The 13,366-nt window shown below is 50.3% G+C and overlaps 6 protein-coding genes across 6 annotated transcripts; 5 read left to right on the plus strand and 1 right to left on the minus strand.

The window, feature by feature from the left end:
* Positions 1-73: 73 nt before the first annotated feature.
* Positions 74-2,269, plus strand: Asppvi_002676 (acetoacetate--CoA ligase family protein; the record flags this gene model as incomplete). Its single annotated transcript, XM_043298658.1, has 2 exons — positions 74-313; positions 410-2,269. The coding sequence occupies 2 exons, from the start codon at positions 74-76 to the stop codon at positions 2,267-2,269; spliced, it is 2,100 nt and encodes a 699-aa protein (XP_043154593.1).
* A 619-nt stretch (positions 2,270-2,888) lies between these two features.
* Asppvi_002677 (uncharacterized protein) lies at positions 2,889-4,277 on the plus strand (the record flags this gene model as incomplete). The annotated part of the gene is made up of 1 exon (XM_043298659.1): positions 2,889-4,277. The coding sequence occupies one exon, from the start codon at positions 2,889-2,891 to the stop codon at positions 4,275-4,277; it is 1,389 nt and encodes a 462-aa protein (XP_043154594.1).
* Positions 4,278-4,704: 427 nt separating this feature from the next.
* On the plus strand, positions 4,705-6,525 carry Asppvi_002678 (mitochondrial-processing protease subunit alpha; the record flags this gene model as incomplete). Its single annotated transcript, XM_043298660.1, has 2 exons — positions 4,705-4,803; positions 4,879-6,525. 2 exons carry the CDS (start codon positions 4,705-4,707, stop codon positions 6,523-6,525), a joined length of 1,746 nt encoding a protein of 581 aa, XP_043154595.1.
* Positions 6,526-6,971: 446 nt separating this feature from the next.
* Positions 6,972-7,879, plus strand: Asppvi_002679 (mitochondrial import receptor subunit TOM22; the record flags this gene model as incomplete). Its single annotated transcript, XM_043298661.1, has 3 exons — positions 6,972-7,086; positions 7,299-7,588; positions 7,823-7,879. 3 exons carry the CDS (start codon positions 6,972-6,974, stop codon positions 7,877-7,879), a joined length of 462 nt encoding a protein of 153 aa, XP_043154596.1.
* Positions 7,880-8,659: 780 nt separating this feature from the next.
* Asppvi_002680 (uncharacterized protein) lies at positions 8,660-10,646 on the minus strand (the record flags this gene model as incomplete). Its single annotated transcript, XM_043298662.1, has 5 exons — positions 8,660-8,671; positions 8,724-8,976; positions 9,032-9,824; positions 9,891-10,313; positions 10,370-10,646. 5 exons carry the CDS (start codon positions 10,644-10,646, stop codon positions 8,660-8,662), a joined length of 1,758 nt encoding a protein of 585 aa, XP_043154597.1.
* Positions 10,647-11,305: 659 nt separating this feature from the next.
* Positions 11,306-12,745, plus strand: Asppvi_002681 (uncharacterized protein; the record flags this gene model as incomplete). Its single annotated transcript, XM_043298663.1, has 1 exon — positions 11,306-12,745. One exon carries the CDS (start codon positions 11,306-11,308, stop codon positions 12,743-12,745), a length of 1,440 nt encoding a protein of 479 aa, XP_043154598.1.
* Between the last annotated feature and the right edge of the window lie 621 nt (positions 12,746-13,366).

Below are 13,366 nucleotides of genomic sequence, written 5' to 3' on the forward strand. Positions count from 1 at the left end.
TTTTTCTTTTCTCTTGTCTATACATCACTGGAGGTCTGAAAAACCATTCTCGTCCATCAGCAAGCCAGCAAGCATGACGATCAACGGATCTGCCAAGCCTCATGAGGTGTCCGCGGAGGCGAAAGAACTATGGCGGCACTCAGATCCGCACAGTACCCAGATATATGATTTCATGCAGGGCTTGAATCAAAAGTACCAACTTTCTCTTCAGAGCTACAATGACCTCTGGCAGTGGAGTATATCTAAGCCTTCCGAGTTCTGGGAGGAGATATGGCACTATACCAATATCAAAGCGCACAAACCGTATGAGCGGGTGAGTAGCTCTACTCCAAAGTATCTTAATAGGGCTCGGTTCCATATTCGAGGTATTGTACCCGTCGTCAAAATACAGAATACTGATCTTGGCCAGGTCATGTCTTCCGAGAAAGTACTCTTTCCCAGGCCTCACTTCTTTGAGGGAAGCAAACTAAACTTTGCGGAAAACCTGTTGTACCCGGCAAGCTCACCAGCCGAAGATACCACTGCGGTGATTTCTGCCACAGAATCTGATAGAGAATTTGTTTCCTGGAAAGAGCTGCGGGAGCGCGTTCGCAAGTGTGCCAATTCCCTCAAGGAGGCAGGCTTGCAAGCGGGTGATCGTGTGGCAGGCTTCCTCGGCAACCATGCTAACACGGTTGTTGCAATGCTGGCGACGACATCAATAGGTGCCTTCTGGACTGGCGTGTCTCCCGATACAGGAGTCCACGCGGTTCTGGAGCGCCTGAGACAGATCGAGCCGAAGATTTTGTTTGCCGATAACGCCTCGTTATATAACGGCAAAGTGCATAGTGCCTATGAAAAGATCCGTCAGATTGTCTCTGAGCTGCCAGAGCTTCAGCTGCTGGTAGTCTTCGAGACCGTCAAGTCGCATCAATTCAACGTCGATGAGGTAAAGCCCACCCAAGGAAAAGCGTGTACATATGAGACGTTCTTGACTTCTGTCTCAAATGTATCAGCCGCCCTTGAATTTGCGAGCCTTGAGCCTGATCACCCTGTTTACATACTTTACTCGTCTGGCACCACTGGCGCGCCCAAGCCCATTGTCCATGGGGCGCTGGGAACGTTGCTGCAGCACAAGAAGGAACACGTGCTCCATTGCGACATTCGTCCAGGAGACCGCTTGTTCTACTTCACGACCACGACATGGATGATGTGGCATTGGTTGGTGTCTGGTCTTGCCAGCGGTGCCACCATCGTCCTCTACGACGGTTCTCCTTTTCGACCCTTGGACCCAGAAGGAGGGAACGGGGAGATGGCCATGCCGCGTCTGATTGATGAGTTGAGAATTACACATTTTGGGACATCTGCAAAATACCTTTCCATCTTGGAGCAGGCCTCACTGAAACCAACGCAGCACCCTCACCGGCCAGTGACTTTGCAGACGCTGAAGGCTATTTTCAGCACTGGATCTCCTCTGGCGCCCTCTACATTTGAATATGTGTACTCCTCCGTACATCCTGACATTATGCTGGGTTCGATCACCGGCGGTACCGACATCCTTTCACTGTTCTGTTCGTGCTGCCCAATTTTACCTGTTTACAAAGGCGAAATTCAATGCCGCTGTCTCGGAATGGCTGTGACGGCATACGACTACTCTGGGACTGATATCAGCGGCGCGAATGAACCCGGTGACCTCGTGTGTACAAAACCATTTCCCGCCCAACCCGTGATGTTCTGGCCACCGGGGCCAGTTGGCGCGGAAAAATACCGCAAGAGCTATTTTGACGTCTTCGGCCCATGCATTTGGCATCATGGCGACTTTGTCCGGATCAACCCGCACACCGGAGGAGTGCACATGCTTGGCCGAAGCGATGGTGTCCTGAAGCCGGCAGGTGTTCGATTCGGAAGTGCGGAAATCTACAACATCCTCCTGAAACACTTTGCTGAGGAAATCGAAGATTCTTTGTGCGTAGGACGCAGGCGAGAGGTCATCGATACTGACGAGACTGTCGTACTATTTGTGAAGCTCGCCTCGCATGGGAAGACGCCCACAACTATGCCTGCGGATCTTGCGGCGCGAATTCAAACCACTATCCGCAAAGAGCTCAGTCCTCGCCATGTTCCGGGTATCGTGGATGTATGTCCTGAAATTCCGGTGACGTCCAACGGCAAAAAAGTCGAAAATGCGGTGAAGCAGATCCTTTGCGGACTGAACATCAAAATTGGTGCTAGTGTTGCGAATGCTGGTTGCCTGGACTGGTATAGGAACTGGGCTGCTGAACATCCATAGACAGAGCCTACTTGAAGGACCGTGATAGATACAGGGCACGAAAAGATAATGGAATAGACCATAGAGACAGTAATGCAGGCTCACACTCCAATTTTAAATCCAGTTATCGTCTCCTCAAGATCGAAGTCAGAGCCGCAACGGACATCATCCACCAGGGGAATACAATACCAATGCCTTAGGATCATCAAATACAGAATTCCGACATTCCTAGTTTGCTGCTCAATTCAGCCGCTCACATGATACGTAAGGCAGCTGCCCAGTGCGGCTAAGCTGAACGCCTGCTGTGACGGTCAAAACGTTTGTCAAAGTCACTTTTCCAGCCTTCTATGCTGATATAGATTCCGTATTGGATGATGCAAGCAAGCTTGATAGTGGTTATCTGATATAGTATGGCAAAGTGGGGGAAATGTTCATCGCATTTAGAGGATGCGCCCAAAAGGTACCAAATCTGATGAGTGAGGATGACTCATGTTCGCTCATCCAGACAAAGTTACTTGTGTCTGCAGATGCATAATACAACGAGGCAGGATCATTGGGCTCCTATAAATCCAGGCAATCTTCATCAGGATGAACAGCAATGAGATAATAGACATCAGAAATCCAAGCGATCCAATCCACTATGCTAGTCACAAGTACAATATCTAACCAGGACGATCTCGCTGTGGACATTCTCGCAAATCAGCCGTTACTGAACATCTACACCCAAATATGCCTCTGTTATCCTGTGGCGGATGCTTCCCCTTACCCAGCAATCATTGACACATTGACAAGGGGTCTTGAACGACTATCTGCAAGCTTTCCCTGGGTGGCCGGCCAAGTCGTTAATGAGGGTGCAAGTGAAGGCAACACAGGCGTTTTCAAGATCAAGCTGTTGGATACAGCTCCTTGCCTGGTTGTTAAAGATCTGAGAGGTGACCCTTCAATACCAACAATGGGTGTTCTTCGGCAGGCTAGCTTCCCCAGCAGCATGCTGGACGAGAGAGTTGTTGCCCCCCGCATGACCATCCCGCTCCCTAGTGAGCCTAACGACTGGGACCCGGTCTTGATCGTGCAAGCGACTTTCATTACTGGCGGTCTGTTGCTGACTTTTGTCGGCCACCATATGACAATGGACATGACAGGCCAGGGGCATCTTATGCGGTTGCTGTCAAAAGCCTGCCGCAATGAGCCATTTTCCGAGCAGGAACTTTCGTCCGGCAATCTTGCCAGACACAGTCTTATTCCTTTGCTGGATGACTCTTACCAGCCAGGTCCCGAGGTTGCGCGACAGATTCTGAAGCCTCTCCCAGCTCAGGCTGCTTGCAGGGACACCTCGGACGAGAGAGGACCTCCTCCACCTGTATGCACTTGGGCATTATTCAATTTCTCACCTAGCGATCTCGCCGATTTGAAGTCCGTTTGTACAAAGACCGCCACCTCAGGCTTCGTCTCAACAGACGACGCCCTTTGTGCCTTCATCTGGCAGGCTGTTGTCCGCGCGCGTCTTCCACGCCTAGACTCAACAGCCGAATTGACATTCGGCCGCGCCGTCGATGTACGCAGCTATTTGGATGTGCCAAAGACATACCCAGGCTTGTTTCAAAATATGACGTACAACAGCTTCACGGTTCAGAAACTCGTCGAGGAGCCATTGGGTGTGATCGCATCTCGGCTCCGGTCTTCTTTGGATCCTGAAGCTTTGGCATATCACACTCGCGCCCTGGCGACCTGTTTCGCTCGAACCCCTGATAAGAGCGTTTTCTCATTTGGGGCGTCGATTGACCCGTCAAGGGATCTGATGCTTAGTTCCTGGGCTAAGATCAATTGCTACGAGTTTGATTTCAATCTTGGACTGGGCACTCCTGAGTGTGTACGCAGACCACGGTTCTTGCCTGTTGAAGGCTTGATGTATCTTCTGCCAAAGGCGTTGGATGGTGAGATTGCTCTCATGGCATGTCTTAGGGATGAGGATTTGGAGAGGCTGAAGGAGGATAAGGAGTTTGCTAGGTATGGGAAATATATTGGGTAGCTATCATGTATGTGTACGGAACACTGTATATATCAAGAACGACATGGATGTAGCGTGACATGCAAAGCATCACTCCGCAAAAATATGTAACCAGATTAATACCGGATTTTAATCGCTGCTAATGAGACGCCACGATTCCGGTAAAGAGAACAGAATTGTCCTATCCTAATCCTAAATGTTTCCAAAGCCACCAAGCCCTACAGTGAAGAATATGTCGTGTTGAGACACTGGTCATTCTCATCATATCATTGTTGTTGTCTGCCAGAGTGATTGATTAGATAAGCCATCAATCGGGGCAAGTCTCCGGTCCCAAATCTTTGCGGCGCCGCCATTACGAAAGACCTTCATAAAGCCACGCCGAGCGGAGGGTTAACAATTAGATATTTTCTAATTGTTTCAACCAAATTTATATATCTAAGCGACAGACATGCGTCGCTCTGTCTTGCGCGCCGTCGAGTCTGCGAAGCCTCTGGCTCGCGTGCCTCGTTCAGCCTCCAGAAGCTTTGCTACGCTCAATGAGTCCAAGGTAAGAGCTGCAGGCATTGCTTCTCCCCAGCGGCCAAGTCCGTATAAGGCTAATTTTCATTCTCGCCCTTTATAGGACCCTGCAGAGCTCGATCAGATTACTACATTGCCTAATGGAATCCGCGTCGCTACAGAATCCTTACCCGGACCCTTTGCCGGCGTTGGTGTCTACGTCGATGCGGGATCCCGGTACGAAGACGAGAGCCTACGAGGCGTGAGCCACATTATGGACCGGCTAGCCTTTAAATCAACCAAGTCTCGAACAAGCGATGAGATGCTGGAGACGCTTGAGAGTCTGGGAGGGAACATTCAGTGCGCTTCGTCTCGCGAGTCATTGATGTACCAGTCGGCCAGCTTCAACTCGGCTGTCCCCGCGACCTTGGGTCTTCTGGCGGAGACGATCCGCGACCCTCTGATCACCGACGAGGAAGTCCTGCAGCAGTTGGCGACGGCAGAGTACGAGATTAATGAGATTTGGGCCAAGCCTGAGCTTATCCTCCCGGAGCTGGTGCATATGGCGGCCTACAAGGATAACACATTAGGGAACCCGCTACTCTGTCCTCGTGAGAGGTTGGAAGAGATTAATAAGGCGGTCGTCGAGAGATACAGGGAGATCTTTTTTAAGCCGGATAGGATGGTTGTTGCCTTTGCCGGTGTGCCGCACGAGGAGGCTGTTAAGCTAACGGAGCAATACTTTGGCGATATGAAGGCCGGAAATCCGAGCAAAGGGCCCGTATTATCCGGGACTGGGATCGACACAACTCTGTCGGATTCAGAGACAGCCGCTCAGCAGGGACAGGTGCCGACCGTCCCTCAATTCACGCCATCGTCAACAACCACCACAACCCCAACCTCAAAAACCCAGTCTGTCCTTTCCAGGCTCCCTTTCCTGAAGAACCTCTCTACCACCGCGTCAAAGCCTGCATCTGTGACACCCCTTGATCCTTCGTTGGTGCAGCCATCATCGTTGGACTTGACAAGACCTTCTCACTACACTGGTGGATTCCTCTCGCTTCCCCCGATCCCGCCACCAGCCAACCCCATGCTTCCTAGGCTGAGCTACATACATCTCGCCTTTGAAGCTCTCCCGATCTCAAGCCCTGACATCTACGCCCTCGCCACCCTTCAGACTTTACTCGGAGGCGGCGGATCTTTCTCTGCCGGCGGTCCCGGTAAGGGTATGTATTCTCGTCTCTATACGAATGTCTTGAACCAGCACGGATGGGTTGAAAGCTGCATCGCTTTCAACCACAGCTACACAGACAGCGGTATCTTCGGTGTCTCCGCCTCGTGCAGTCCCACCCGTACGACCGAGATGCTTGAAGTCATGTGCCGCGAACTGCAGGCACTGACTCTCGACACGGGCTACAGCGCCTTGCAGCCACAGGAGGTCAACCGTGCGAAGAACCAACTCCGCTCCTCACTGCTGATGAACTTGGAGTCCCGCATGGTGGAATTGGAGGACCTTGGCCGCCAAGTCCAAGTTCACGGCCATAAGGTTGGCGTCAAGGAGATGTGCGACCGCATCGAGGCTCTGACCGTGGATGACCTCCGTCGCGTGGCTCGCCATGTATTTGGAGGCCATGTTCAGAACAAGGGCCAGGGCACCGGTATCCCGACGGTGGTCTTGCAGGAGGGTGAGCTGGAAGGGTACAAACTTCGTCCTTTCCCATGGGAGGAAATTCAAGAACGGATTGCACGATGGAAGCTCGGAAGAAGATAGATTCATATGATCCTGCATAGCGCAGCTCATGGATTCCCACTGATCCCGAACATGGTCTGTGTGTACTATATAGAGGGTGGATGACGGCTTTTACTTTCTTCACTCCGCATTTTTGTATGAGATTTGGTGTGCCATATGTATCTAGGCATGGCATCAATAATCGACTTGTACAGTATCTAATCCTGCCGAGGAAGTAAGTTTACGATTGATCAGTATTGTCCATATAGGCACTCCATTGAACCATCGGCTCAAGCACAAATCACGTTGGAGCTGCTTGCCGCTTTAGGGCCGTTTGGTTCGGGAAAAAAGTTGTAGCGGACCACTTCAAGTCCGCAGTCCTCCAACAATCTCCGTCACTTTTAGCATCATATTTCCTAGCCGTCACAAAGTCATTTGACCACTTCTTTCTAGCACCCTTTCTCCCGAGTTCGTTTATTACCGTCATAATGGTCAAGCTCACCGAGGTCGAGGACGAGCACTTTGCTCAAGAGAAGCCCATGGCCACCAAGAACAATGTTCTTCTTGCCACGGACGATGAGGACGAAGACTACACTGACACGGGTGAGCAACCTCTACTGACACCGGTCGCTCTTTCTTTATGAGCTTCTGTTCAATATCCATACGCGCTTCCCACATCCATCTCGCTCCGTCATCCAGGGTCGTCCCGCTCCATTGCCGGAGGATGATTCTTCAGCCGGAATCATAGCCAAAATGCATTTTCACACTGAGAAGACCGCGCAACAACATATCTAACTATTCAATCCAAATATTAGAATCCGAAATCTCTGTTGAATCCGACCTCGATGTCGAAAGCGAGACCCTGTACGAGCGTGTGGCCGCTCTGAAAGATATCGTCCCCCCGTCGGCCCGGCGCCAGATCTCCTCCACTGTTTCCACACTCACCTCGTTCACAAAGTCCAGCATCTCCTTCAGCGGAAATGCGCTCTGGATTCTCAGCACTAGTGCTTTCCTCCTTGGCGTTCCGTGGGCGCTTGCCTACGCCGAAGAGGAGCAGTACGTCCAGATGGAGCGTGAGCAGGGAATGATCAAGGGTGCTAATGAGGTATGTTGACGGGCGTTTTCCTTTTAAGCCAGTCCACCAAATTGTGGCAACTCGATTCTTTCGAATCTGTCCGGTTATTTGAGCACCGGTAGCGGTGTGAAAACTCTTACTTGGTGACTTGTTCTGCCAAGAAACCGAGGCACACACGCGATTCTGAGTTGTTTCTTTGCGTTTGCATGCCTACGGGCTGTTTGAGTGTGTGATTGAAGCATGCTGACAATGGTTCTTCTACAGATGCTCACACCCGGCGCCCTCCCGGCTGAGAACAATCAGGCCCAACCTACTCTATAAATGAACACCTCAAAAACCGAGGGTGAAAATACAACAGGTGTATTGGACTCCACAATTGCGATGATGCAGCTGAGACGTCTGTTGTTTGGTCCTTCGCTTTGATTTATGATTATCGGTCTGCGGGGCCGAGTTCGCAATCAACCCCGGCCAGTACACGAATTGATTCCACTCACCGAGCGAAGCAACAGAGAACCTCTCGATACTAAATTTGGGCGCAGTGCAAAACGAAACCATGATTTCGGGGAGGTGTTGGAGCTGGTTTTCTCTTCACATATTCCTTTCCTCTGTTGGTTTGCATACTGGGCTGGCGCGATCACAGAAAAAATTTTGCGTCGTTTCCGTCACGGTTTAAGTCCTTATTTCCTTCGCCTGTTGTATTCGAAGCCTTTGGTTTACCCCGTCTGCGGTTTCCCCTGACACCTTCGGGGTCTATATGTACTTGTATAACAATTTTTTCATGTTCATTTCTTGTATGTCTCTTTCTCTTCGTTGATGTACGTTGCTAGATAATGGAGCGTGGATGAACCTAGTTCATGAGTCATGAATTTTGATTTCGCCTAAGTACATATTTAAGCAACTGTTGGTTATTGAATCAGATTTGCGAGTAGGGGGTATCATCGTGAAAGCAAAGGTAAGGTCGACGCAGGGATCTCAAGAGTCAAAGATGGCAGCTGATGTAGGATTGTCTCGTCGAGTTTGTCGACGGCTGTGCTGATAAGTATGTGAAAATGAAGACATAGCAAGGAGAAGCCGTAAGGCTGTATGATCGATGGGTGTGCCTCACGAGAGTGTCTGGACGCAGATTAGTATGTACTGCGTAATTGTAGAGAAGATTCAAACATACGGTTGTCTCTCTCGCTGATTTCAAAGTAATATGGAAGTCACGCCAGAGCTTCTTTACCTCACCACTGTCGACCATTGAACCCATCACCTCTGAAGCATACCTGGCCCTTTGTTTATGACTCCAATGGCTGCGCTCAAGGACCTTGTCGTCCTCTAAGTAACCCATGCGTTCGAGGTAGTCGACAACCCATTCATTGAGGTGAAATCGCCAGTGGGTGAGAGTGTGGGCTAGCGAAGCTTTATTTTTGCAATGGCTATCAAAGAGTCAACATGGAAATGTGAATGCTAAAGGCACGAAGGGGAACAAACCGGCCAAGATAGAACCGCGTGTCCTCATCTGGTAAGCTGTAACCGTCTCTGTCCCTTTCAGGACCGTCTTCCTCATCGTCCTCGTCGCTATCGTCATCTGACAACGGTTCGAGTGTCTCCAAGGAATAAGCCTTTCCGTATAGCTTCATATCGAACGAGGCAGGATGCTTAGACCTGTTGCACGCGTCACAAGGATGATTATCTGTGATCGGGTATAGTGTGATTTCGACATGAGGTCTTGCCAGGAGTGCTCGGCGGAATTTGACGTTCCAGACGGAAGATACCAGCTGAGAACCAGTGCGTCCTTTGACCTCGTCTTCAAGTTTGATGAACGCAACTTCGTACAGTGGGTCGGAACGAGGGAAGGCAGGGTTGATCTTGTTATTTACCATCCATTCAACAGCGTCTTGGAAGTATTCTTTCAGCTGTTTGTAGGCATGCCGAGAAAACTCAAAGGGCAAATCTTCTAGACTGGATGGCACTCCCAGTTCGGCATTATCGTCCTCTAATACGAAATCATCCTCGTATTGGTCGAGGTCCTCGTTGTTCGCAATAGATGACTCGACATCGCTCTCTTCCTGGCGGCGAAACTGCGGCTGACGAACTTGGCTTCCGGCTTCACTCTCGGACTCGTCATCAGAGTCGGTTTTATCCGAGTGCTCAGCGTCTGAGGCTTGTTCCAGCTCCCCTTCTTTCCCACCAGCCCTTCGGCGTCTTAGGGCTTCCAGATGACGTTGGCGTTGAGCTCTTGCCGAATTGGCTAGACGTCCTCGGGTCCGCGTATTCTTTACGACTACACGAACGCTAAAGTTAGCAAGGAGCTCCTCCCAAAAATCGTATCTCTCGTCAAGAATCCTACCAGAGTCCTGCAACACCTCGAGATCCTCTTCGAGATCCAACTTCTCCTGCTCCGACTGCCGCCGCGGAGTTCTGGGGTGATCTGAGCTTATATTTCGCTTGCGTCTCTTGATTGGTGAAGAGCGGATAGGCTCATCGGAGTCCTCAGCGTCTTCTTCAACGACAATGGGCTTTACGTCGGCGGTGCCACGTCTTAACCTCCGGCGAGGCTGTATAACCATGTCCTCATCGCTCTGATCCGAAACCAGAATCGGACGTTCATTCGGAGAAGTCTTCGACGGCTTGGGTAAGGAGGGAGACCTCTTCCGCTTTCCCGATCGTAACCGCATGTATTTGCGCGCGCTGCGCTGAATCTCCAGAGTACTATCGCTGCTCTCGTCAACAGCAATTGCGTCCTTGACAGGTGATCTTGTTGGCAACTGGTCTTCGTAAACCCTATGAGTGACAGATGCATGGATGAGTGAGGAAGACCAAACCCACCTTCTCCCGGTCTCTGAGGGTTTTGTTCTGGCTCTGATGACGGTGTTCCTTCTGATAAGACTTTCTTTGGTGGGGTAGATGATTCCTCCCGGCGCGTCAGGGACTTGCCCCGTTCAAAGGGATCTCGACGAAGGGAAGGTAAGGAGGGATGATCATATCGTAGGGTAGCTAGGCGATCTTTCTGACTTCTGGTGCTTCTGTCAGTACCTGGCGGCGAAGATGAGAGTGGAGCGAAAGCAAGTCGCGTCTGTTTCGCTTTGCCATAATTGCGGGGCATGAGGAATGGGATCGAAAGAATTACGAGGAGTAATGTTAATGTACAGAAGATAGCTCCTGATTGAGAAACATGAGACTTGACAGATGAGGGCAGTATGACAATAAAGTGAGGCCAAAACGATGGCTTGATAAGATCGCGATGCACCGCGTCACCGATTCACGAGAGCACGTGACTCGTTTACCAATTTAGTGATGAGAGAAATGGACATAGACATGACACTATGAGGAACTACAGATGAGTGGAGAAGGATGTGGGCAGTGACATCTCATGGTCTTCAGTCTGACAAGACCAGTGGCTATGTCTTCATAGCGAGAAGACTGTCTCTGGAGCAATTCTACTACAAGACGTATGAATGAGCTGGACGTCATGAACATTTGAGATGCTTGACAGATGCTCTATCTTCTCACTCGAGTGTTCTTGCTACTTTCAAATGTCAATCCACCCAATCGATATGACCAACTAAAGTGATCGAAGAGATGAGGTGTAGCTTCCGTGAGCGACGTCTTGTTCCTTCCTGACTTTTGCAAGACTTTGGCCATGCGGTGTAGTCGAGCTCCTCGCAGTCTCCACGAGAGACCTCTCAATTCTGATCTTTGACATGAGAGCTTGCAGCTTTGGTATTTTGTATCATCAGTCTGAGCTTTTATTGCTCCAGTCTAATGTATTGTCAACAGCATCTTATCGCTCTCCTTTATGCTTTTCTTGGGCCTTTTGTCCACGACACAGAAAGTCTGGGACCGGCGCCAGACAAATCCTCTGGCAATCAAACCTACGAGCCCGAATATTGCAAGCAGGCACTGGTCACTTTTAGCGGGCTCAACCTCTCGGACGTCGACACGGATGAGCCGACATATGCGGTTTCTCTGGGTCGGCGATTGTATTGGACTGACGCAGGAGCAATAGCTGGCCGAAATATCTCAATACACTCGAGAAGCTCGGAAGACGGGGTTCAATCAGTTCTGAATCTGACGGTGACCCTGCTGATTCCAGGGGGGCAAGGAGCGAGAATGCAACTGTGGAAGCGGTTATTGACGCGACCTCAAGATACCCCAGACGCTCTCATAACCATCGGGGAATTTATAGTACTCGATTCTCGCCTGGAGCACGGTGATCCGCAGTGCGAACGTCGCGGCAAAACCTGGAACGGGCAACCAGAGGCAGCTTCGGGATCGGACTCGGAGTCAGCATCTCAACGTGGAAAGATTCGAACTGAGAGATGGAAGTCAGAAATTACCCTTTGCTCCCAGAGCGGCTCAGACGGCCGTGTCCACCCTCGTGATAACAATGACCCCGTCCGGAAAAATTCCTACAGTCGCCGCAGTAGGTGTGTGGACACTTTTTGCGAAGGGTTCGATTTGAAGAAGACTTGTGCACCAGAGGGCAAAACTCCGACTAAAGAGGAGATCTGCGCACTATGTTATCCAGAAAGAAACCTTGCAGTCATTGAGAAACACTGCTCGAAGCAGGAGGTTAGTGGACGCCAAGCCTTCTACGGTGTTTGCGTGTTGCTCGGCTGCTTTATTGTGGTAGCTGCTCTTCTCTATCTGCTGCGCAGCTTCTGCAGACGAGTGCACAGGCGATACCGGATATTTCGGGGTCTATGTAGTGCCCAGACTTCCCGAATTCCTGCCACGAAATCGAGGTCTTCCAAGGTTTTCCAAGTCGACTCTCTACCGGCTTTCTTCCCTGGATTTTCGTCGCCGACCAAGCTAGAAGTATTGCAGAGGGAAAACGAGACTGGGCCGGACGATGCCAGTAATCCCAGGTCGTCTTTTTTCACACTGAAACAAAAATGGCATCAACTAGGTGTGTTTCGAAGAGACTTTCGCGGAAGAATTCAAGATGTCTTCGACACAGAGTCGCTCGATACGAAACATGCGAAAGGCGTACAATCCGCTCATAAAATCCCAGTTCTCCCTCGAGCGCCCAATGCAAGTATCCGAAGGCACTGTAGAGAGGTAAAGTCCAAGACAGCACCGGACTTCTTCAGGGGCGACGGGACCGAGATCAGGAACAATGGGTCAGTCGTCTTTCATCCAGCAAGCCCTTGTCAGAAAGTCACAGAGGTTGAGAGAATCCTCGACGAATCTGCGTTTTGAATAATCATCCCATAACATCTTTTCTACACCCACTTCTTGTTTCATGCCTTCGAGCTTTGGACATGAAGGGCAGTACTGTTCAGAGTTTAGCATGTTGGTATTTCGTAGGTCAGTCTATCGATCTTCGAATCCTATTCCTGCCTTGCGTTATTGTAATGTGCCCAACCGTCTTTCTGAACAATGATTATATGGTGTGAAGCTACAGAAATTCGGTCGACATTGGGACTAGATCAAACGGAGTGGACAGACGGTCTGGAGACCCCAGATTCCAGACCCCGTATATCCATAAGTTATCTAATTCAAGCCAGACACAGCTCACCTCCCATCTAATTATCTAGATAGTGGATACTGCAGTCAGCTGGAAGAGTCAGCAACTTCGGAGTTTCGATGGGGCAAATGGATATTGGCCAATCAGCTAAGGGTCAAACTGCCTAAATGTGTTAAAGCTTGTCGAGTTGACTGGAATTCATCCGGGAATAATTGGGGCAGCCCTAACTATCTAGTGACTAGCAACAATGGGCAGCTTATTGCGTGGACTCGTGACACCGATGGAAATTCATCTGTCTGTGCGTCTGTCTCTTCTCCACGTCCACCATCAGACCTCAACTGCTTTCTCCACTA

The sequence above is a fragment of the Aspergillus pseudoviridinutans genome, assembly GCF_018340605.1.
Source record: "Aspergillus pseudoviridinutans IFM 55266 DNA, scaffold_2, whole genome shotgun sequence".
NCBI classification, from domain to species: Eukaryota; Fungi; Ascomycota; class Eurotiomycetes; order Eurotiales; family Aspergillaceae; genus Aspergillus; species Aspergillus pseudoviridinutans.